This window comes from Saccopteryx leptura, chromosome 2 (genome assembly GCF_036850995.1).
Source record: "Saccopteryx leptura isolate mSacLep1 chromosome 2, mSacLep1_pri_phased_curated, whole genome shotgun sequence".
NCBI lineage: Eukaryota > Metazoa > Chordata > Mammalia > Chiroptera > Emballonuridae > Saccopteryx > Saccopteryx leptura.
Window position 1 is genome coordinate 326,471,099 of NC_089504.1, and position 25,908 is coordinate 326,497,006.

General features: G+C 42.3%; 1 protein-coding gene and 1 pseudogene across 1 annotated transcript; one reads left to right on the top strand and one right to left on the bottom strand.

Moving 5' to 3' along the window:
• Positions 1–10,443: 10,443 nt before the first annotated feature.
• Positions 10,444–25,908, top strand: part of LOC136391537 (C-C motif chemokine 4-like) — a 151,560-nt pseudogene continuing 136,095 nt past the window's right edge.
• Positions 14,344–14,900, bottom strand: LOC136391536 (maturin-like). Its single transcript, XM_066363262.1, has one exon. It carries the CDS (start codon positions 14,868–14,870, stop codon positions 14,475–14,477), a length of 396 nt encoding a protein of 131 aa, XP_066219359.1. The 5' UTR covers positions 14,871–14,900; the 3' UTR covers positions 14,344–14,474.

Genomic DNA, 25,908 nt, shown 5'->3' on the forward strand with positions numbered 1-25,908 from the left:
CTTTCTCTGCTTTCCTCTCTAATGCTAATCTCAGGAACCAAGAGAGAGCAAGCTCCTGGTCTGCCCCACTTTATAGTGTAGAAACCAAAACCTTTAATCCAATATACAAACAAGGAAGTCTCTGATACAAAGTCACTTATCTGAGGCATAATGGGATTCCTCATGAGAGTGCACCACCCCACATCAAAAAGGGTGGGAAAGGCTTAGTCCCAAAACCAAACCCTAGGCTACAAGGATCCTGCCTGCCCACAGCCCACCCCCAACACACATGAATATAATCACACCCATCCCAAGCAAGAAGGGCAACCAATACCATTACCTGGGCGACGGGCTTCCACGTGGGCAGCGCCATCTTTAACAAAGTGAGCATAATATATTTTATCTGTTCAACAATGACAGAGTGAATGTTTTATAAAGGACTACTCTGGATATTTGAAGAGTCGATTATAGAAAGGGTAGGAGTGGAAACAGGGATGTGGGTCAAAGTAGAAATTGTGTTGGTGGTTTGGACTAGGGTGGTACCTGTGCTTATGAGTGCAGTGGATCGATTTGGGATGTATTTTGAAGGTAGAGCTAAATGTACCTGATGCATTTCATGTGGAGATGAGGTAAAGGGAGAAATAAAAAATCACTAGGCTTGAAACAGTGGGCAGATGGCATGCCATTTACTGAGCTAGGATACAGGGAGGATGAGGCATGGGAGTGTGTTTGGAATCAGTTGTCATGGTTTAGATCTGTTAAGGTGCCTAGTTGATGCCTGACCAGGTGGTGGCACAGTGGATAGCAAGTCCACCTGGGATGCTGAGGACCCAGGTTCGAAAAAACCCCAAGGTCGCCAGCTTGTGTGCAGGCTCACAGGCTTGAGTGTGGGGCTGCTGGCTTGAGTGTGGGATCATAGACATGACCTTATGGTTGCTGGCTTGAGCAAGGGGTCACTGGCTTGGCTGGAGCTCCTTGGTCAAAGCACATATGAGAAGCAATCCATGAACAACTAAGAGTTCCGCAAGTATGAGTTGATGCTTCTCAACCCTCTCCCTTCCTGTCTCTGTCTGAAAAAAAAAATGCTTAGTTTAAGTGGAGATGTTCAAGTAGGTAGTTGATTCTGTGAGTCTGAAGCTTAAGGAAAAAGGTCAGGATTAAAAGAAAAAAAAAATTAGGAGTCATCAACATATAAATGGTACAATGGAGTCACATCAAACAAGCATTTAAGTTGAGAAATAGTATAGTGTCGGTGTTCTTTCATACTCAAGGAAAGCAAGTGTGGAGTGATCATGAGATGGGGGGTGGAAGTCTGCAGTACCCTCAGATGGATTCAGCCCTGATTCCCTTTGATACTGGGAGCATCTTGCTGTTCCAATTGTATCTAGTCTTTAAAATAAGTTCCTTTTTATCAAACAGCCCCTAAGTGAAAATCCCAAGTATTTTATCTATTGTTTAATAAAAACAATTTATCTCAAAATGAGAGGGAAAATTGAGCTTATTAGTAAATGGAGTATTGATCTTTAATTTGGCCCATAAATATGACCACAATCATGTACAATATCAACATGTGTGAAACCACACTCCCATACTTTATGGGTGATTTAAGGACTTTCCAAGAATAATTTCACTTCATGAGTGTGTTGTTTTTTTTTTATGAACAGACATTAAAATCCAGTCTTTTTTTTTTTTTTTTTTTTTTCATTTTTCTGAAGCTGGAAACAGGGAGAGACAGTCAGACAGACTCCCGCATGCGCCCGACCGGGATCCACCCGGCACGCCCACCATGGGGCGGCGCTCTGCCCACCAGGGGGCGATGCTCTGCCCATCCTGGGCGTCGCCATATTGCGACCAGAGCCACTCTAGCGCCTGGGGCAGAGGCCAAGGAGCCATCCCCAGCGCCCGGGCCATCTTTGCTCCAATGGAGCCTTGGCTGCGGGAGGGGAAGAGAGAGACAGAGAGGAAAGCGCGGCGGAGGGGTGGAGAAGCAAATGGGCGCTTCTCCTGTGTGCCCTGGCCGGGAATCGAACCCGGGTCCTCCGCACGCTAGGCCGACGCTCTACCGCTGAGCCAACCGGCCAGGGCAAAATCCAGTCTTTATGTAAGTGGTGACAAACCTGTATCTAAAAATGCATATCTCAAACAATGACAACAACAACAAAAAACCTAAAAAATAACAAAAGAAGGGAAAAAAAAGAAAGAAGAAAAAAACTATCTCTAAGAAATCATTTAAAAAGGTTGTGTGAATAGGGACAGAAGGGGACCCAAGACGGACCCTTAGAGTACTCCAACATTTAGAGGCCAGGTAGAGGAGGATACACTTATAAAAAGTTTGAGAAGTAACCAATGAGGGAGGAAGACAACGAATGCAGTGTCACTGCACCCAGAAGTTGTTTTAGGAAGAAGGTAGTCATCAGCTGTTTCAAGGGCTGTTGGGAATCTGAGGACAAAGAAAATATTTCACTGCATTTAGCAACATGGAGGTCTCTAGTGACCCTGACATTAGTTTCAGTGCCGTGGTGGATGGAGATGGTTGACTGGTAAAGGTGGAAAAGTGAAGACTGACGAAGCCAACTCTTTCCAAAGGTTTAGCTGAGAAGAAAAGCAGAGAGGCAGATGTCGGTTCAAAGGAGCTTTTTGTGTCTGGTGTTTTTAAAAACAGGCATCCCAAGCCCTGACCAGATATCTCGGTTGGTTAGAACATTGTTCCAAAGTGCAGGGGTTGCCAGTTCAATCCGTGGTCGGGGCACATTCAGGAACAGATTGACATTCCTGTGTCTCTCCCTTCATCTCTCATTAAAATCAATCAATAAAAACGTTTTTAAAAATGGGAACCTTGGGGCCCTGGCCGGTTGGCTCAGTGGTAGAGCGTCGTCCTGGCGTGCGGAAGTCCCGGGTTCGATTCCCGGCCAGGGCACACAGGAGAGGCGCCCTTCTGCTTCTCCGCCCCTCCCCCTCTCCTTCCTCTCTGTCTCTCTCTTCCCCTCCCGCAGCCGAGGCTCCATTGGAGCAAAGATGGCCCGGGCGCTGGGGATGGCTCCATGGCCTCTGCCTCAGGCGCTAGAATGGCTCTGGTCACAACAGAGCGACTCCCCGGATGAGCAGAGCATTGCCCCCTGGTGGGCGTGCTGGGTGGATCTTGGTCGGGGGCATGCAGGAGTCTGTCTGACTGCCTCCCCGTTTCCAGCTTCAGAAAAATACAAAAACAAAACAAAAAACCACATTTCTAAGAAAGAGTTCTAAAGATACGAACCCAAATATGGAAACATTTTCAAACAGATAGCTATATCTGACCCAGCATCATTTGTAGCTCTAAAGTAAGGTAAACTAAACTTTTCTTGATCAAGAATGAGAAAGTAAATTATGGTATATCCACCAGTCTTGTTTATTATTAAGCCCTTAAACTTCATGGAGCATAGTAGAATAAGTATAACAAAAAAGTAAAGTAAGGTGAAATATTGGAAAAATTGTACAGATATACACACACATGACAAATGTTATAACCATATATATGCACATATACAGCTTATCTATAGAGAGAGATGCTTGGCATAGGACAAAATAATAAGCATTGAAAATAAATGCCCCAATGCAGCAATAGTAAGTACATCTATAAGTGTGAAAGATCTATGGGTGATTAACTTTTTTTTCTCTGTGTTTGTGTGTGTTTGTGTGTGTGTGTGACAGACAACGAGGGATAGATAGGGACAGACAAGAAGGGAGAGAGATGAGAAACATCAGTTCTTTGTTGCAGCTCCTTAGTTCATTGATTGCTTTCCCCGATTTGCCTTGACTGGGGGGCTGTAGCAGAGCAAATGACCTCTGGCTCAAGCCAATGACCTGGGCTCAAGCCAAGTGACCCTGGGCTTCAAGCCAGCGACCTTTGGGCTCAAGACAGTGACCATGCGGTCCTGTCTATGATTCCTTGCTTAAGCCAGCAACCCTGTGCTCAAGCTGGTGACCTCTGGGTTTCAAACCTTGGACCTCAGCATCACAGGTCAATGCTCTATCCACTGCGCCACCACCTGATCAGACTCCTTCCTTAATTTTCTACAGAAAAGAAAAAAACCCATGGATGCCACTGTTCAAAGACATGAAAAATGTAAAACTGAAAGACATTTTACATCATAATTGTAAAACTTCGGCCGTGAATCTTTTAACATAAATTTATCATAAGCACATTTTTGTTTTTTAATTTACTTATGCACTGGAGCCAGATCTCTTTGGTAATATTTCCATATCTGTTGTGTATTAGCTGTGAGTTCTTCTGTAGGTTACTTATGTGTCTGTGTTTCAGTTTCCTAATGTGTGACAGGGGATAATGATAGTAGGAGTAAATACATTCACATCTATAAAACAATTAGAGCATCACTGGCTCATAGTAAGTGCTATGTGACAGTTTATTATCATCATCACTGAATATTTCAATTAATCTATTTTACACATTTTTAAATGTGAAGGCTTCTTGTTCTTTGCTTGAATAACCCTACTCCCACACTCTTTTCCTGGCTAGTCCTCCTTCAAGTCTCAGTTTGATTTATAGTAGAGACAAGTCAGAACAACCTGAATGGACAGACCTAAGTAACAATGGTTAAATAAAAATTTTGGTATAGCCATGTAATGAAATATGCTGCATGCTAGTTTTAAATAACTTTTGAGTTTTTAATGACAGGGAAGAATATAAAGTAACAATAACAAGATATACTGGCTCACGAGAGACTGTTAAGTAACAATAGCAAAATGCAAAACTATGGACAGAATGCTGGATATTTTTGTTTTCTTATTTATGATTTCATATATTTTCTAAATTTTGTACAATGACCATGTGTATTTTCTGTTAAAACAAAGCAAACTAATATAAGTTTTTATAAAAATCAGACATCACAGTTTTGGGAAGCTTTTCTTAACACTTCACTCCTACTTCCTAAAACATGTACCACTAATGCCTGTCATATAGCAGAAACTCAGCAAAGTTTTACTGATCTTTTCCCCCTTTCACTGGATAGTTCAGCCTGGAAAGAGCTAGAAACAGGTATAAAAGGACGGTTTGAAGGAAGTGAGATGCTTCATAAAGAATACTGAAGGTTTTCTTGAACTTATCAAATACTGCTGAAGTCACTGCCCTCCAGCCTTGACTGCCAAAGAGCAGGCTGTGGTGAGTGTCGAGACCCTTTCCACTTTAAGAAGAGTGGGGCTGCCTGACCTGTGGTGGCGCAGTGGATAAAGTGTCAACCTGGAAACGCTGAGGTTGCCGGTTCAAAACCCTGGGCTTGCCTGGTCAAGGCACATATGGGAGTTGATGCTTCCTGCTCCTCCCCCTTTTCTCTCTCTCTCTCTCTCCCCTCTCTATAATGAATAAATAAAATCTTTAAAAAAAAAAAAAAAAGAAGAGTGGGGCTGGCTGGCTGAGCGTACAGGTGTGGCCGCCTTGATGAACAGCTGCAACCAGCTCCCTCTCCTCCGGACTCCATCCTGAACCCTGCACTTCGGAGCTACACTCTCATTTCCCCCAAGTGACTCTCCTACCATATTGGCAAAACCAAATGATTTACCTCTTGGTTTGTTGTCTTGGCAAAATGACCATGGGTTCCACCTCGCCTTGGATTTCCAGTCTCAGGGGTTGCCTGCAAGGAATTCTCTAGTTCTAGGGATTCTACCTCCTCGTGGCTAGTGCTCTCAGCCCCAACACCCAGTGGTCTCCAACACTCCTGCATCTCGGCACTCTCTTTCTAGGAGAACTGAGTGTCAAGATTGGCCACCTCTGTTTCTTGCTCCCCAGCAGCTCCGTAGTCTTTTCTGAGAGTCTGGTACCTACAAAGATTCCTATGTGTCATCTCAGAGGGTCACACCTACTGAGGAAATTTGGTCATCTTTGGACCAGGAGTTGGAAGACTTTTGGTCTTAAGACACATCCTGTGTGACCTTTCTCAAGCCTGTTAAATTCTCTAGGTTTTGCTTCCTAACCTATCCAACAGCAAAACAGATTGGGATCAGATAAAACCGTGGATATAACATGCTGGGGGAATCAAGTACCAGGGCTTTTGCGAGGTCATATTACTGCTAGTGTTGTCAGTCCTGCCAGCAGCTGACAGAGGCTTCGAGGACAAAATGACAAAACATGTGAAAGTGCCCCGAATTGCGTTATGGGCACAGTGCCAGTCAAGAGTATAGAAGGGATGAAAGAGGGAAGTGAAAGGTTTCCCTGGAGGGAGGGGGAAGTGACCCACAGAATGCATTTGGAACTTCCTGGAACCATAGTCGACTCCTGCTGTCACTTCTCACATCCCTGAGCTGGAAATAGAAAAGTTCTAGAACAGTATCCCCTACAATAAAATCTCTGGGCATATGGGATTAGGGCCAGGGATGAGGGAAATTATTACCTCATCAGGGCTGCGGAATCACATTTTGAATAGAGTGTGAGAGTGCCCAGGTCATTCTTATTTCACTTAGCAAAATGGAGTTCACATCCTGAGTCCTGAGATAGGCATGACACGTTTTCTACATCAAGCTCACTTTCCAGGGGGGGAGGCAGTCAAATAGGTTTGTTACAGGTGACATGATGGAGGTGGCTCAGGAGCAGAGGGAGATGCAGAATTCCGTTAGAGGGGAAGTCAGGGAAAGTTCTCTAGAGAGGATGAGCACTTGTTTTTGATGTGTATTCGAGAGGCATTTATTATCATTCTGTATCTCATATTACTTAGAAATGGCCTCAATGTATAAATCTTGGAGGCCATTGATTTAGCTAAACATATTGGCACAAACCCTTTGTACTCTTGGTGTGGCATTTCTCTAGTGTGAACGCAACATTATTGTTGGAACCTTTGTGAACAAAACAGTTTTCCTCCATAAGCCAAAGATAAGGCTAGGAAGCAAAAGTCAGCAGTGAAACTCACTGGGTGGCTCCATGCAGGCTCATCACCCATTGTCTTTTTTTTTTTTTTTTGTATTTTTCTGAAGCTGGAAATGGGGAGGCAGTCAGACAGACTCCTGCATGCGCCCGACTGGGGTCCACCTGGCATGCCCACCAGGGGGCAATGCTCTGCCCATCTGGGGTGTCGCTGTGTTGCAATCAGAGTCATTCTAGTGCCTGAGGCAGAGGCCATAGAGCCATCCTCAGCACCCGGGCCAACCTTGCTCCAATGGAGCCTTGGCTGCGGGAGGGGAAGAGAGAGACAGCGAGGAAGGAGAGGGGGAGGGGTGGAGAAGCAAATGGGCACTTCTCCTGTGTGCCCTGGCCAGGAATTGAACCCGGGACTCCTGCACGCCAGGCCGATGCTCTACCACTGAGCCAACCAGCCAGGGCCCATTGTCTTTTTATTATTATTATTATGTTTGTTACTGACTTTAGTGAGAGAGGAAGGGAGAGAGAGGGAGAGATACAGGAACATCCATTTGTTCCTGTATGTGCCCTGGCCAGGAATGGAACCGGTAACCTCTGTGCTTCTGGACAATTCTCTAATCAACTGAGCTACCCAGCCAGTGCTCTCACCCATTCTTTTTTTTTATTTTTTAAGACTTTGTTTACTTTACAGAGAGGAGATGGGGGTAGTAGAGCCAGAAGTTTCAACTCGTAGTTGCTTCACTTTAGTTGTTCATTAATTGCTTATTGTATAGGCCTTGATCATGCAAGCCCAGGTTCTTGAACCAGGACCTCAGTACTCCAGGGTGATGCCTTAACAACTGTGCCACCACAGGCCAGGTGGCTCATCACCCATTCTTATCTATCATTCTCAATGCCCCAGAGCAGGTATTTTCAAACTCCCTCCACAGCTTGGAGATCAGCACAGCCCTCTCATGTAGATGAAGGTCTTCATGTCGGGGGCTCTTTCTTAACTTGACTTGGAACTCTCCGTTTACAGCTCAGGGTGCTGTGACACTTTGTTTCTACCTCTGATATGATGTACTTTTTCCAACTCGTGGGATAGTTATTTCTGTCACTGTCAACACCATCACTCGACTAAGAGCTCTTGAGGGGAGGGGTGAGGCTTTATTCTGCTCTGCCTTCCCTGACAAAAAGCCAGAGGATGTCTAAATTGGGTTGAGTGGAAATGGCATGGATAACAAAGTCTGTGCAAATCCCAGAGAACACAGGACACACCCTCTTTCCCTTAAAGGAAGATCCTTAACACATGGCTATGAAATTCCACCAACCAGGAGGGACCACGAAAGATACTGGCACATGTGATCTGAGGGATTCCAAAACATTAGAGCTGGAATAGGTCGTGGTGAAGACCAGAGCATTTGAAGCAAGACTAACACAAAGGAAAGGGTGAAGACAGAAAGGGTGGAGGGAAGGAATACAGTTCGTACGTGTGCGTGATAAGAGGCAAGATGACATTATCAGTTTTTCAGTGACTGAAGTACTCCGAGATGCTCTGCCCCCTCTTATTTCACATCTCTGTAGCACCCAGGGGGCTGGTTTCCTGTTTTCATCTCTCATTCGTTTTTCTCAGAGCAGAGGCAGGTAGCAGTGTGGGGCGGAAGCAGGGTGAGCAGGTAGGGCCGAGTGGTTGAGCTGAAGGTGGATAGGATCGCCTTCACTTGCCCACTGCCCATCCTGCTGTACTCCTGGCCTTGTGAGCTTTACCTAGTTACCTTCTTGTCATCTTCAGTCTCAGGGAGGAAGCCCTGCCAGAAAGCAATTGCCGAACCAGGCAGGGCTTTGTGTGAACACAAGAAATTCCCTGTGGATGTCTGGGAAACACCAACAGGCTTAGATTAGATGATTTATCCATAATATAGATAAACTCAGTGCAAGGTATATACAATCTCATTTTTATACTAGAGGAATATTTTTTTTAATTACACTTGACATTCAATATTATCTCATATTTGTTTCAGGTATACAGCATAGTTATTAGACATTTATATAATTTACAAAGGTGAAAATAGTGAAAGGAGTAAGAAGTACAAATAGGTAGTTACAAATTAGTCACTGGGATATAAAATACAGCATAGGGAACATAATCAGTAATAATGCAATAACTATACATGATGTCAGATGACTGTTAGACTTATCAGGGGATAACTTTGGAAATTACAGAGGAACATTCTTTTTTTTTTTTTTTTTTTTTTTTTTTTACAGAGAGAGGGATAGATAGGGACAGACAGACAGGAACGAAGAGAGATGAGAAGCATCAATCATCAATTTTTTGTTGTGACACCTTAGTTGTTCATTGATTGCTTTCTCATATGTGCCCTGACTGGGGGGGCTACAGCAGACTGAATAATCCCTTGCTCAAGCCAGCAACCTTGGGTCCAAGCTGGTGAGCTTTGCTCAAACCAGATGAGCCCATGCTCAAGCTGGCGACTTCGGGGTCTCAAACCTGGGTCCTCCGCATCCCAGTCCAATGCTCTGTCCACTGCGCCACCGCCTGGTCAGGCCAGAGGAACATTCTTTATCTGTGTCTTCCAATCTTGACTTTTATTGATCTTCTTTTTCTATTATGGGTCCAAGTGAACATACTGAAACCTTTATTTCTTTTCCTTTCTGTTTCCTCTTTGTCCTAGGACAGACTGACCCAAAGTCCCATCCTGAATTCAGCTCTAATAAGATGATTCTTTGTGTGTGGCACAGCCCCTCATGGGCAACAGTTTCTCTCTGCGATCACATTCTATATTTGGGACAACAGGTTGGAAAGAGAATGGATTTTAGAGTCAAAAGAATCTTATTTCAAATCTTGGCACTGCCACTTAAGATTGTGACCTTGAGATTATCAGTGAATTCTCCTCTGTTCTGCGACCTTCACCGCGCCTGGGATAATCAGACTCTTGCTCAGGGGCAGGGTAGGGCTCGATGTTACCCACGGCACAGAGCAAACTTTCAAAAAGCAGGGTGTCCTGCTGGGTCCTTCTGCACATTCAATGCTGGACTCCTTATGCCCAAGGAAACATATAGGGCACTAAGGTCACTCAGCCCAGTAGAAGGTGGGCCAGGAATGTGACACAGAGTCCTGCACCCCTTTCCTTCTTGGGGCCAGGCTGTGGCAACTCTAGAAAGACTTACATGAAGCCTCCAGCTTCTGGAGGTGCCAACCACCACGAGCAGCATGGTTCTCGTCTATGGCCCCTGCTAGCAGGTGTGCATGTTTCATCCTTCCTCTAGGTTTGCAATTATCTCCTCAGTCTCGGTCGCTGCCTTCGCTGACTGTACCACTTCCCTCTAGGGTGCAGCCCATTTGTCCCCTCCTCTGCCGCCTCCTTTCCACCGCATGACACTGCCCTGGGGAAGAGAAGCCGTGCAGAGTCCTCACTCTCGGCTAGCTTCAGTTTCCATATTGGCACCCCAACATCATCTGAACCCTGGAAATTCCACTTGCCCTCCTGTGTTCCCACCTCTGTCCCAGCCCTCAGAGTTCCTATAAAGAGAGGACCCCAACTCAGTACCAGCACAGAACACAGCCGGGTTCTGAAGCTTTCGGGCTGTGCATCTCAGCTCCAGGAAAGCCTCTTCTCCCCAAGACCATGAAGCTCTGTGTGACCATCCTCTCTGCTCCTGCTGGTGGCTGCCCTCTGCTCCCGGCGCTCGGGACCCAGTAAGCTTGTTCTTTCAGCTCCCACTTCTAGAGCCGGGGTGTAGGCAGAGTCCACTTTCCTAGTTGGGGCTGGTCCAACAGTGACTTCAGGGATGGGACAGAAGGGAGCTGGGAAGACTTTTAAGTAGCCTGCTGTTAAATATAGCATCTCCTAGACATTCAGAATATTCAAGTTCCTTCTTTCTTAAGAAATAGTAACCAGTAGGCTTGTTTAAGAAAGTCCCTATCCCTCCCTGTGCCTTGGTTTCTCCATATGTTAAATGAAGGGAATTACACGTGTGCTCTGTGTCCCATTCCAACTCCATGATGTGTATTTATAAAAAGACTCCTATGTCAGGTGGTTGGACTGGATGCGAGGGACTGTATTTGGGGCTCTGGTAGCTCCACAGAGATGCCCCTTGAATAATGATAACTAAAAGCCAAGAGCAGCTCCTTGTAGAGCTATGACCTCACCTTGGCCTTTCTTTCCAGTGGACTCAGACTCTCCCGCTGCCTGCTGCTTCACTTACACCCCCTGGCAGCTGAATCGCAGCGTTGTCATGGATTACTATGAGACCAGCAGCCTCCGCCCCCAGCCAGCCACGGTGTGAGGATTAACCTCTGGGTGCTCTGAGAGGTGAGAGCAAGTGCAGGATTCGGTAAGGGGCCTGTTTGGGGCAGGGAGAGGACCACGCAGTAGGAAGACACGTATGAGGGCTGGAGCCCTCCTGGACAGCGGTAGGGAACAGGTTATGAAGTCACCAGTTGAGTCCTGGAGGGGATTGGACTCTTTTATCTTGGGCCAGATCTTCCTAATGGACAAAGCTAATTTGCTTCTAGAAACACTAGGTCTCAAAGCAGTTCCACTTTTAATTAATTATTTTATTTATTTATTTTTGCCGGAGTCCTAAAGTGAGTTTGGAAGTGATCCCTCCTCTTTAATATTTTGGAGGAGTTTGAGAAGGAGTGACATTAATTCTTCTCTAGGGGGGCATGCATATTTGATTGCTAGTTGTTGCTCTGTCACAAATTTCACTGAAGTCTCTAAAATAAAGTCTTGGTCTGGTTTAGGTTATGTGCTCATTCTTAATAACTATGACTAAAGAGATGAAATTTATTCATTCTTTCATTCTGTCATTCATTCAACAGTTACCACAGCTATTGTGTGTAAAACACATTCTTTTAGAAAAATTTTTTTAAAGATTTTTTCATTCACTTTTAGAGAGAGAAGAGAGAAAGAGATAGAAGGAGGGAGGAGCAGGAAGCATCAACTCCCACATGTGCCCTGACCAGGCAGGCCCAGGGTATTGAACCAGCAACCTCAGCATTCCAGGTCGATGTCCTATCCACTGCACCACCACAGGTCAGGCTAAAACACTATTCTTAACTCTGGGAATATAGTAGGGAATGAAACAGAGAAAAGTTTCTCATTTCATGAAGTTTTTATCTCTGTTAAGTGATGTAAGATAAATAATTAAAATACATGACATTTTAGATGGTTTGATGGTCAATAATAAAGTAATGAAGGAAAATTAGAAATAGTGGGGAGTTGCAGATTAGAATTTTTAATTTAGTGTTACAGAAGGCTTCACTGAAAAGGTGACCCTCGAACAAAGATTTGAAGGAGATGAAGGAATGAGTCATACAGATATGGGGAACAGTTGTTCAGGAAGAGGGGTTGGTTCTACAAAGGCCCTGAAGCAGGAGCAAGCTTGGCATATTCCTGGACAAACAAGGAGACCAGTGGGGAAAAGTGAGTTAGGGAAAAGAAATAGGAGGAGAGGACAGAGGAGTAAGAGTGGACAGATCAGATAGGAGCTTGCTTACCATTGAAAGGACTTTGGCTTTTACTGAGTGAGATGGGTAGTTTTAGGAAGGTTTTGAGCAGAAAAGTGACATGATATGAATTGTGTTTCAAAATTATCTTTCTGATCCCTCTGTTGGAAATAGACTGTAGAAGAGTCCAGGGAAACTAGAGAAGAGGCACATACTTCTTCTTTTTTTTTTTTTTTCATTTGGTGAAAACCTAAACAGTTTTTTGATATATGTTACATCCAAGTACATCCAAGTTTGTTCCATTTTCAAACATACGCCAATTTAGATTTTAAGCCTCTCTACTACATACAAAATTCCAGTTTACCTTTGAATGGAGCAAGCTAGTCAAGCTTCTTCATCTCAGCTGCAGAAGTCATCCTTTCAGCCTACTGGGTTAAAATAAAATCGACCACACCTGAGCCCTAGCTACAAAAAGTAGTTTCCCAAACACCTGATTGGCTCAGGTCTGGAGCCAATCGGAACACAGGCGAGGGAGCAAAGCCCAGAGCACACCATCGAGTCCACTGGATGAATCGTCAAGGTCTCTGTGGTTAATGGACTCCCCGGAAGGACGTTTCTTTTACTTAAAAATTAACCTTGAATATGTTTCCTCAAAACAAGAAAAAAAAAAATGTGGCTACTGACGCACGAATGAAAACCATTGTATTATTTCCCCCAATGACTTAAAACTGCAGTACGCGGTCTGACCATGAGCGGCTGGGCTCCCACAGCACCGACGGAACAGAAAATGTTGAGATAATCAGGTTCACACCGACATACCTAGAGAATAGACAAGGCTCCCAGAAGCTCTGTGGCCTCTGCGGCGGCTGCTTTTTTTTTTTTTTAATCGAAACTTTGACAATCTAACAGGCACGCATGTTAAAAACTACCCCACTCCAATGCTAGTTAGTTAAGTATTCAAAAGCAGCATCCGGCATCCCATGTTGTTAGACCCAGAGATGAGGAAGGGTTCAAGAAAATGAATCCTTTCAATAAGTCCGTGTTAGCATGACAAAGGATTTCCCCCAGAAATATTTGTTGGTTAAATGATGACAGTTGTTATTTCTGTGAGTTTTCTGAGTATTGTGATCATTAAAACATTAAAACTTCCCCTCTGCACCAAGCTAACCTGTGATAAAAGATTCCCACTTTCACATCGCTTTAAAAAGTCACTGCAATTAGGTTCCTCGGAGTACTTGATTACAATTGTTTAATAAATTATACAGTGGGATCCTTTCCTTGACTTTAAAAAAGAAAAAAGAATAAAAGACAGATTAAGAAAGGATTCCATCATATATATTTTTTAAAAATGTTATACTGGTTTATTTTCCCATTAAATTTATCTATGGCTTCAAAGTTGAAGTGGCCCTTGGATTCTGGATGTTTTCATGATTTAACAAGTTGCCATCTCATTATAAAGAGAGAAGCTAGACTGTTTCACTTCCTATGTGGGACGGTTTATAAACACTTTTAAGTAAATTGGTAACTGATGTCACCCCACTTACATGTTCCACTGTTAAGACTTTCAAAGTGGCTTTGGAATTAGCATGTTCTAAAATAACTGACCATGCCAGTATGCTTACACAACCACGGCCCGGTTCCCATGTACCCAGGTAACTCAGCAATGGCAGCGCCCGGAAGGTTCTTTGCCTTCCTTACCCTCTTCATCCAGAACTAAGTGATTATCCTTTTCTGCCCTTGTGCAGTGTAATGACTAGGTATTAAAACTCATGCTTTCTAAGCAAAACCTTTCACTTACGACACAAGGTACATGAAAGTGCAGACAGCATGTCCTCTCTGCCATGCTTTCCCCCTCCGTAAAGTCACCTTGAATACATTCAGAGTTCTCTACATTCAAGTCAGCAAATGTCAGCTCTCCCAAGGACACCCGAGAGAACGTCTAGCCGCAACATGGACTCTAAATTCGAAATGGTCAAGGTTACCGAGACAACTCCATGGAAACCCATTGACACAGGAGTAAAATTCAGGTCCCTTCTGAGCATAGCTTATCCCAAGATAATTGTGTGGTCATTAGAAAGGTATTTCATTTTTAATTTGGAGGCTGGGTGTCAAGACGTCCTGTTTCGAAGAGCTAACCCAGGAACCCGCGACCCCACCTCGGGTGCCACGGGGCTCACTCATTGTCAGATGGAAGCCCTTGTGAGTTTACTGCTGACTGACCCCCATTTGGGGGTGGTCCGCCTCCGGTTCCTCCTCCTCCACGTCGGCACTGTACTCTTCAAAGGCGTCGTCGTCTGCATCCGGAAGCCCCAGTAAAGGTCTGAAAGACTTGAAGACTTTTTCCAAGACTTCCTGGAGCGTCTTCTTGCCGCAGAAGGAGATGTAGTCCTGTGCCAGCTGCAGGAAGGGCAGGCAGTCCTCGCTCTCACTACACACGTGAAAATTGTCCTGGCAGCCGTTGTCCGGACACAGCACGTAGAAGGAGACGCCGGGGTCGGCATAGAAATCCATCCTGCGCTCGGTCTCCTCGGTAGCGATGAGCTTGAAGGGCGTGTTGGAGCACCATTTCTCCGCAACGTCAGCCAGCTGCTGGAAATCCATCCTGGCTCGCCGCCGATGTTGGCATGGAGAGGATGGTGGCGGTGAAAAGAACTGGTCAGACCTTGAAGGTAAGCTGATTGTTTAGGCTTGGGTGACATGTTTTTTTCCTGGAGCTAGGAGAATGCAGTCAATACATCGTAAGCACATTCAAGGCACAGAGTGATAGTTTTCTAATGTAAATTTGAGCCTGACCTATGCTGGCGCAGTGGATAAAGCGTTGACCTGGAACGCTGAGGTCACTGGTTCAAAACCCTGGGTTTGCCTGTTCAAGGCACATATGGGAGTTGATGCTTCCTGTTCCTCCCCCCTTCTCTCTCTCTCTGTCTGTCTCTCTTCTCTAAAATGAATAAATAAATAAAAATAATTTAATGTAAATTTGAGGTACATGAACTAGACTGTGTTATAGTAAAGAGCAACCTCAAACTTCCTCGTTTATAGCAATTGATTTAGCTACATGTCCAATCCAGGTCTGCAGGAGACATGTGCTCATTATAGTAACTCAGAGTTTTAACTAGAGTTAAACCTTAAGTCAGCTATGATGAGGTTAAATGCAGATTGAGAGAGAAACTGAAAATTTTTACAGCTCTGTGGGGAGAACACAGCACCCCATGAAGGGCCATATGGGAGAGTACTGGGTTGGTCATGAGGGAGAGGATGGAACAGCGGGCAACATCTTTATTAGGGTTTCTCTGGGAAGGAAAGGGTGAGGCAGGGCAAGCAGGTTTAGGATTGACTGATTTGAATAATTTTAGTGGGTTCTGGGGCATAGGGGCTGTCCTGCATGTCTGGAATTTGGCACTGAAGGAATTAGGGTGGAAGTATAGTGGCCTGGAGTGTGAGAGCCTGATCAGGAAGGTGGTTGGGGCTGTAGACTTAGGTGGGTGCTTAAGGAGAACAGACTGGCTGTTAGGTAGGACATCACAGCTGGGTCAAGGCAGCATTTAAAAAAAACTCCCCTGAGCCTAACCAGGCAGTGGCACAGTGGATAGAGCATTGGCTTGGGACGCTGAGGTCTGAGCGCAGGCACATCCAGCTTGAGTGTGGGCTCACCAGCTTCAGCATGGGGTAGCAGCTTGACTGTGAGATCATAGACGTGACCCATGCTCGCTGGCATGAGCCCAAAGGTCACTGGCTATACCTTAAACATTTTTAATTTTTTGAGGAAACTCCATACTGTTTTGCACACTGACTGCATCAATCCTCATTCCCATAATAGTGCACAAAGGTTCCTTTTTTCATATCCTTGACAACACTTGTTGTTTGTTGATTTATTGACGGTAGCATTCTGACAGGAATGTGGTAATATTTAATTGTGGTTTTAACTTGCATTTCTCTAGTGATTAATGATGATGAAAATATTTTCATATGTTTGGCCACCTGTATGTCCTCTTTGGAGAAGTGTCTGTTCAGGTCCTTTGGTCATTTACTAATTGAATTGTTTAATTTTTTTTTTTTTTTTTGGTGCTGAGTTGTATAAGTTCTTTGTACATTTTATTAGATGTATCATTGGTGAATATGTGCTCCCGTTGAGAGGATTGACTTTTCATTTTGTGGATGATTTTCTTTGCTTTGCAAAACCTTCTTAATTTGATACAGTCCAATATTCATTTTTTTCTTTTGTTTCCTTTGTCTGAGGCAATAGAGCAGAAAAAAATATTGCTATGAGAAATATCTGAGATTTTACTTCCGATGTTTTTTTCTAAGGTTTTTATGGTTTTGAGTCTTACTTTTAAGTGATTAATCCATTTTGAGTTTATTATTCTGTATGGGTATAAAAGTAATCTATTTTCGTATTTTTTGCACATATCTGCCCAATTTTCCCAACACCCTTTATTGAATAGACTCTCTTTACTCCATTGTATGTTCTTGCCTCTTTTGTCAAATATTAATTGACCATAAAGGCATGAGTCTATTTCTGATCTCTCTCTTCTGTTCCATTGATGTATATGTTTTTTGTTTCATCTTGTTTTGCTTGCCAGTACCCTGCTGTTTGGAGTTCTATGGCCTTGCAGTAGAGTTGAAGAACAGGTAGCATGATTCCTTTAACTTTGTAGAACAGTATCTTTTAAACTTTGACTCTGACATAGTCTGTGAGAATAATAAAAATCGCTGCCCTGTTTTAATCTCATTAAGATAAGCCCATAAACATAAAAAGGAATCAGCACACTGTTTATCTATAAAATGAGGGCATTGATGTGAAGTGGAAATGATACATAGTGCAAACACGCAATCACTCATATTGTGGTTTGTGGAAAAACAGTTGCTGTAAAGTCCCTCAAATTTGAGCTGTTGAGTCCGCTCTCCCTCCTTCTCTCCTTTGCCCAGGCACAACCCTGGTGAAGAGAAGATGGCACTAAAGGCCAGAGGAGGAAATAGGATACTTGAGAGTGGCTCCATATTTTTATTCCACTAGGGATAATGCATGGATATTAATCTTCAATATTCTGTGTTCTGGATGTAGACCTCTATCAAATATATAATTTGCAAATATTTTCTCTTACTCTGTGAGTTGCCTTTTTATTTTCTTGATAGTATCCTTTGAGACACAAAGTTTTTTGGTATTTTTTTTTGTATTTTTCTGAAGTTGGAAACGGAGGCAGTCAGACAGACTCCCGCATGCGCCCGACCGGGATCCACCCGGCATGCCCACCAGGGGGCGATGCTCTGCCCATCTGGGGCACCACTCTGTTGCAACCAGAGCCATTCTAGCGCCTGAGGCAGAGGCCACAGAGCCATCCTCAGCGCCCGGGCCAACTCTGCTCCAATGGAGCCTTGGCTGTGGGAGGGGAAGAGAGAGACAGAGAGGAAGGAGAGGGGGAGGGGTGGAGAAGCAGATGGGCGCCTCTCCTGTGTGCCCTGGCCAGGAATCGAACCTGGGACTCCTGCACGCTTGGCTGACGCTCTATCACTGAGCCAACTGGCCAGGGCACAGAGACACAAAGTTTTATATCATAAAATTTAATTTATCTATTTTTCCTTGGGTTTTTTTGTGGTTTTAGTATACTATCTCTGAAACTGTTGGCCTAATACATGGTCATAGAGATTTACTTCTTGTTTTCTTCTAACAGTTTTATACCCTAGGCTCGTTTTGATTCATTAATTTTTTATAAATGGTGTAAAGTGTAGGCAGAATCCAACTTGATTATTTTGCATGTGGATATACAGTTGTCCCAGCACCATTTGAAAAGACTATTGTTTCCATATTGGAGTGTTTTGACACCCTAGTTAAAAAAATCAATAAAAAGTACATGTGAGCACTGATTTCTGCACTGTCAATTCTGTTCCATCAATTTAGATGTCAGTACTAGAGCCTTCTGCCAGTAACATACTGTGATTGCTATAACTTTGAATTGTTTTTTTTTTTTTTTTTTTCATTTTTTCTGAAGCTGGAAACAGGGAGAGACAGTCAGACAGACTCCCGCATGCGCCCGACCGGGATCCACCCGGCACGCCCACCAGGGGGCGACGCTCTGCCCACCAGGGGGCGATGCTCTGCCCATCCTGGGCGTCGCCATATTGCGACCAGAGCCACTCTAGCGCCTGAGGAAGAGGCCACAGAGCCATCCCCAGCGCCCGGGCCATCTTTGCTCCAATGGAGCCTTGGCTGCGGGAGGGGAAGAGAGAGACAGAGAGGAAAGCGTGGCGGAGGGGTGGAGAAGCAAATGGGCGCTTCTCCTCTGTGCCCTGGCCGGGATTCGAACCCGGGTCCTCCGCACGCTAGGCCGACGCTCTACCGCTGAGCCAACCGGCCAGGGCTGAATTGTGTTTTGAAACCAGGTTGTGTGAGGTCTCCCCCGTTGTTTCTCTTTATCATGAGCATTACGGCTATTCTCGGTCCTTTGAATTATTATACAATTTTAGAAAAGCTTATTCAGTTTCTGGGAAGAAATCAGTTGGGATTTGGATAGAGATTGCATTGAAACCATAGATCAATTTGGGGAATGGGGCCATTTTAACAGTATCATCTTCTAATCTATAAACACAACATGCCTTTTCATTTATTTACAGCTTTAATTTCTTTGACCAGTGTTTTGTAGTTTTTAGTATATCAGTAATGTACTTCTTTGGTTAAATTTTTTGCTAAATGTTTCATTATTTTTTATGCTGTTATACATGGAATTGTTTTCTTAATTTCCTTTTTGGTCTGACCTATGGTGACGCAGTGGATAAAGCATTGACCTGGAACTCTGAGGTTGCCAGTTTGAAACCCTGGGCTTGCCTGGTCAAGGAACATATGAGAGTTAATGCTTCCTGCTCCTCCCCCCTTCTCTCTCTCTCTCATTCTCTCTCTCTACCGCTCCCTCTCTCTCTCCTCCTCTCTAAAATGAATAAAAAAAAATCTTTTTGGATGACTCACTGCTAGTGTATAGAAATACAACTAAGTTTTGCATATTGATCTTGTATCCTGCACCCTTGCTGAACTCACTTATTAACACTAATAGTTCTATTCTAGATTCCAGGAATATGTCTCATGGTCTTCCAGTTTCCCGGGCATGTGCTGAAGCTCTTCAGAGTCTCTATGCACATCATTTCTCAGCTTTTTCTTTTAAGCTTTTTGTTTGGCTATGTTTTGCTCCAACTGTTATCTGTTTCTTCAGAAGCTGCTGTTTTAAAACGTGTACCTGCAATTGTTTTCAAAAACTTTCCCCTGAGGAGAGAGGCTTTTGGTGCCAGGACACTTTCAGTCAGATCAAAGACAAGCTTTCCAAGTGAGGTCTTCCAGGGAACCACCAGACAGGTGAAATAACCATTCTTTGGGAATGAGAGTTTTATTTTATTCTGCTCCCTGTGGTACTAGGGATTGTGGACTAATTTTCAAGGTTACCCCTGAGATGGGGAGCAAAGGTCGAGGTTGTGCTAAAGCAACATAGATCACTGTTCTTTCAGAAATTAATCGTTTTTCTTGGATAAATGTTCCCTTGATTTCTGCAAGCCTGTAGGTTACCAGAATTTAAAAAAGTTGATTCTGACATTTTTTTGCCAGTTGAGTTTTGTTGCTTCTTTAGGGATGAGTTTTCAGGTGTCCTTACATTAGCATTTTCACTGATTTACCTACAGTGTGGCTTAAAAATCTTTAAAGTCTCAAAGACTCTAAGCTAGTTAACTATTTAATAATGGGAGATGACTTGGGAACAGGAATAAAAAGAAAATGTAATTCTCATAGAAGCTCTTCCAAACAGTACAAGAAATTTGAAAGGTATTTCTCTATTTAGTGGTCTAAGAATTAAAGTTAAAGTAACAGCTATTTTAAAACCTTTTTATTCATACGGGTTCAACACAGGCTTTGGGGTCAGAACTGATTTCAAATACCAGATCTGCTTCTTTGTAACTTGATGACCTAGGACAAGTTACATAACCTCTCTGTTCCTCAGTTTCTTCATTTGTAAAATGGGATCAGAATAATATCTCTCAATAAGGTTATTGTGAGGATTAAATGTGGAATGTTCATCACAGATGACAGCAGCCTAATAGATATTAGCTGTGATAATCATCTTTATAATATGCTGCAAAAGTACACTAATGACTCTTGAGTCGAGTTAACCAAAAGACAGATATCTTTTGCTTTCTTCCTGTTTTCTTGTTTTCCTTACTTGTTTTAAAGAATTGAGAAGAAAATTTATTCCAGCATTTGGAATAAAAAATTATGTCCAAAAAATTGTTCATTTTATTGATATATAAGCAAAATGTTATTTATGTATTAAGAAAACATGTCTTATCTAGTAAATGTCAGGCACTACCAGTCTGAGAAACTGACAGGTAAACATGTAATTACATGCACTCTAACGAACCCTGTGCTGCACAAATACACATACGCGGGTGTGATGGGAGTGGCGCCTTTTCCAGCTCCTCTTACATAGATCCCTTCCTTGGCACCAAAACCAAGGAATAAGTCTTTTTTCCCTTTAATTGGGTGATTTAAACTGTGGAATTCTTTAAATTTCTTGAGATAAAGAAAAGCACCTTGACTTATCGAGGACACTAGATATAGTATTTCCTGTAGAGCAAGAGCTTCCTAATAGCATAGTCACTTCTAGGTTTTTTTATTTTATTTTACTTTATTTATTTTATTTTGACAAAGAGAGAGAGTCATAGAGAGGGACAGATAGGGACAAACAGACAGGAAGGGAGAGAGATGAGAAGCATCAATTCTTTGTTGTGGCTCCTTAGTTGTTCATTGATTGCTTCCTCATACGTGCCTTGACCAGGGGGCTACAGCAGAGTGAGTGACCCCTTGCTCAAGCCAGTGACCATAGAGTCATGTTTATGATCCCACACTCAAGCCAGCAACCCTGCGCTCAAGCCGGTGAGCCCGCTCTCAAGCTGGATGAGCCTGCTTTCAAGCCAGATGAGCCTGGGCTCAAGCCAGGGACCTCCGGGGTTTGAACCTGGGTCTGCCACATCCCAGTTTGATGCTCTATCCATTGCGACACTGCCAGGTCAGGCACTTCAAGGTTTTAATCTGAAAAGTTCTTCAGCATATATTTTTTTCTTTGCTATCTACTTTTTTTTTTAGTTTTCTGTTCTCCACTTAATCATTTAGAGACCTGGATTGTTCCCCAGAAAAAGAATGCTTTAGGAATTCTTAGAGTGATCTAAAGGTAAAGACAGACAATTATTTTTTTAAACTTCAAGTTTTGTACCAACAAAATGAATATAAATGTTTATGGCAGTTATTAAAAATGCATAAAATTTAAATTTCATTGCATTTTTCAGAATTCTTAATTATAATTCCCTAACCACTGTTGAAGATCCATATCTTTTTAAATTGCCAGCATTAAAATATTTGCAAGTTTTGCAACAATCTCATGGCTCATGAAATGGTTTCTGCTCTCTTTTTTTTTCTTTTCTTTTCTTTTTTGGTTTCTGCTCTTTCTTATTTTCATCAAAGATTAAGTATTTTGCATTTTGACTAAAATGTCATAATTTAAATTTTAACTGGGTTATTATTGAAAAAGAGTTATTGGCACAAAAAATATGACTGAGAAAGGATGCACGTGGACAGGACAGCCAGCAGAGGGAGGGAGTGTGCTGAAGAACACACTCAGAGCTGGGACATGTAGGTGCACGTGGACAGGACAGCCAGCAGAGGGAGGCAGCGTGCTGAAGAACACACTCAGAGCTGGGAAATGTAGGTGCATGTGGAAACACCACTGATGTCAGAAAGGAGAAAGGAGTGAGTTGTACATTATGCATTGTTTTAAAGAGTAATCCAATGGTGGATACAATTGAGAATGAGAAGTAGGATAAAAGTAAAATAAAAACAATAGAAAAAAGATTGTATTGTTCACCATGGTCATTAATTTGATGATGCAAATACATTTAAATTTCTTCCAGAATAGCTCTCTGAAATTACCATCTTTGACAAGTAAACTCCTGAGCAGGCTTGACAGAGAAGCCAGATTGAAGTAAATCACATGTTAAGTGTCTTTTTAAGTATAGGATTTTTTCCTTTGGGTTCATATCGTGCATCTTTGGCCTTTCTCCTTCAGAGACCTGGGAGCAACACAGGTGTCACTGAAAACAGTTGAGACTGTCATCGTGAAGACCCGTGAATTGAAAAAACTGTAAGTTGACTATTGTTATATTTATTTTCATTTAATTTTTCTTTAAGATTTGCTCTATCATTTTCTTAAGTCAGGCTTATTGAGGCATTGTTTATTTAATAAAATTCACTGTTTTAATGTGTCCATTCAGTGAGTGTTGATAAATATATAGCTCTGACCACCACCACATTCAAAATACGGAATACTTTTGTTATCTCCAAAAGGCCCCTCCTCCTCCCATCACAGGCCTCTGGCAAACACCAGTCTGATTTTGTCACTATAATCCTGAATTTTATTTTTCTTTTTGTATTTTTTCTGAAGTTAGAAGCCCGGAGGCAAGCAGACAGACTCCCGCATACATCCGACTGAGATCCACGTGGCATGCCCAGCAGGGGGCGATGCTCCGCCCATCTGAGACTTTGCTTCATTGCCCTGGGAGCCACACTATCTCTTGAGGTGGAGGCCATGGAGCCATTCTGAGCGCCTGGGCCAACTTTGCTCCAATGGAGCTTGGGCTGCAGGAGGGGAAGAAAGAGACAGAGAGGAAGGAGAGGGGAAGGGAGGAGAAGCTGATGGGTGATTCTCTTGTGTGCCCTGACTGGGAATCCAACCTGGGACTTCCACACGTTGGACTGATGCTCTACCACTAGCCAATAGCCAGGGCCCAATCTTGCCTTTTTTAAAGTGTCTTATAAATGAATCATGTAGCACAGAAGCTTTTGTGTTTGGCTCCTTTCACTTAGTGTAATCCTTTGCAGATCCGTCCATGTTGCCGCATCTGTCAGTAGTTCATTCCTTCTTATTGCCGTGTAGTATTCCAATTGTGTGAATATCCCAGGTTGCTCATGCAGTCATCAGTTAATGCATATTTGAGTTGTTCCTAGTTTTTCCACTTGTATAAGCTGCTAAAAAACATTTACAGGCAGGTTTTGTATGAACATACGTTTTCATTACTTAGGTGTAAAATACCTAAGCATAAATTGCTACATTATGCTGAGTGAAAATTTAACATTTTAAAAAAGATTTTATTTATTGATTTTAGAGATAGAAGAGAGAGACTCAGAGGGAAGGAGTGGGAAGCATCAACATTTAAAGAACCTGCTAAAGTGTGTTCTAAAGTAGTTGTACCATCTTGCCTTCCCACAAGTAGATGAGAGCTGCAGTTGCTCCACATTTTTACCATATATATTATATATATATTTAAATTAGCCTTTCTAGTAGGAATGTATTTGTATCTCATCGTGGTTTGAATTTGCATTTCTGCAATAGCTGATTATATAGACCATGCATGTGAAAATATCCTTTTCAATGAAGTGTCTGTCACTTCATTTTTTTCCCATTTTTTACTAAATTTATCGAGGTGACATTGGTTAATAGTATCGTATAGGTTTCAAGTGTACATCTCTATGGTACATGATCTGTATATTGAATTGTGTGCCGATCACCCCAAATTTAAACTGTTCTCCGTCACTGTGTATTGGGCCCCCTTTACCTCCTGCCACTGTCCCACCCCTTCCCTCTGGTAACCATCATACTGCTGTCTGTGTTTATGGGTCTCAGTTTTATTTCCCACATATGAGTGAAACCATGTAGTTCTTAGCTTTTTCTCCTTATTTCAGTTAGCATAATATTCTCAGATTTATCTATGTTTTTGCAAATGGCAATATTTCATCTATTCAAAATCCACTTTTAATTGTATATTTTTCTTATTGAGTTTTAAGAATGCTTTATGTAAGTCCTTTCTCTCAGACACGTGTTTGGTAAATATCTTCTCCTAGATTGTGGCTTGTCTTTTTTCCATTAAAAGTATCTCTGAAGAACCAGAAGTTTTTAATATTTAAATTTTGATAAACTCTAATTTAGCAGTCTTTTTCTAAAATAATTTGTGCTTTTTTGGTCCTTATCTAAGAAATCTTTGTGTGAGAACCCATTCTCTAACCTAAAATCACATAGATTTTCTCCTCTATTTTTTTCTAGAAATTGTTTAGTTACAGTTAGGTCTGTGGCCCATTTTGGGTTAATTTTTATGTATGATGTAAAGTAAGGAGTAGGTATCACTTCCTTGCAGTTTTTAGAAAATATTTCTGTAGAGCCCTATTGTGATATTTTATTACTGGACTTATTGTACCTTAAATTGTGCCCTCTCCTTCAACATGGCAGGCTAATAAGAACTTGCTGTTATGTCACATGCTAAGGATATATGCTAAGGATGGTTGAGGGGATTACATGATATTAGTGTGGGAAAGGGCTCTGCAATTAGCAGTCTGCTCCAACTGCTTTTGACAGGTCAGCCTGCAAATGACTGTCTTCCCCACAGTGTCAAATCTACTGGTCACAGCTCTGCCCCATCCTCCTCAGCCTCCCCCAGCATCTGCCACAGTGAGTCCTTCCCTTGTCAGTTATGACTTCCTCTCCAGATATTCAAAATCATTGCTCTCTATAACTACAATACTATTAATGCACTGAAGAAATAAATTTCCTACACAATAATATTATATAATAAAGAGTTGATGCTTGATTTTCTTTCGGTTGTCTATCATTTACTTTTAGCAACTCTTTGATGTATAACTGACATACAGTAATTTGTGTTGATATATATGCATGTGTGTGTATATATATTTACATATACATATAATATGAAGCCATCAGCTATAATTAACATATAATAAGGTGTGTTGAAATGTATATGTGTGTATATGCATTTACATATACATAAACCATAAAGCCATCACCAAAATAAAACTATTCATCACCTGAAAAAAATTTTTCATGTCTCCTTGCCTTCCCCAATCCAAGTGCAACCATTGATCTGTTGTCTGTTGATATAGATCAGCTTGCATTTTCTAGATTTTTGTAATATATATACTTAAATCTGTTTAAGTATATTACTGATTAGGGATCCAAGCAGACATACAATAATTTGTGTTGACATGTATGCATCACATGTCATGTTTTCTTTAGTCTAAAACATTTATCTACCCATATATATACATATTATATTTTATGACACTGGCATTGTTGATGTGTCTAAGACCATTGTCTATAAATTGTCCCATAGTCTGGATTTGTCTGTTTGCTCATGAATAGGTTCAATGTAAAATTTTTAGGAAAAATATTACATAGGTGATATGTCCTTCTTATTTCATCACTTGAAGTGTCCCATAATACTAAGTTTGACCACTTGGTGAAAGTAGTATCTCCCAGAGCACTCCATTGTAAAGAGACTTTTCCCCATCATAATTAATAAAGAATCTGTGGGCTGATACTTTGGGATCAGTGAAGATTCTACTTTCAACTTATTACCGAACTGTGCATCAATAATAATTCTTGTCTGAATCCATTATTACATCGATTACAAATTGATACTTTATTATTCCTTTTTCATTTAATAGCTGGCATAATAATATAAATAATAGCTCCCCATCTTTTAAAAATCTTAATTGATTTTAGCCTGACCAGGTGCTGGCGCAGTGGAGAGTGCATCGGACTGGGAT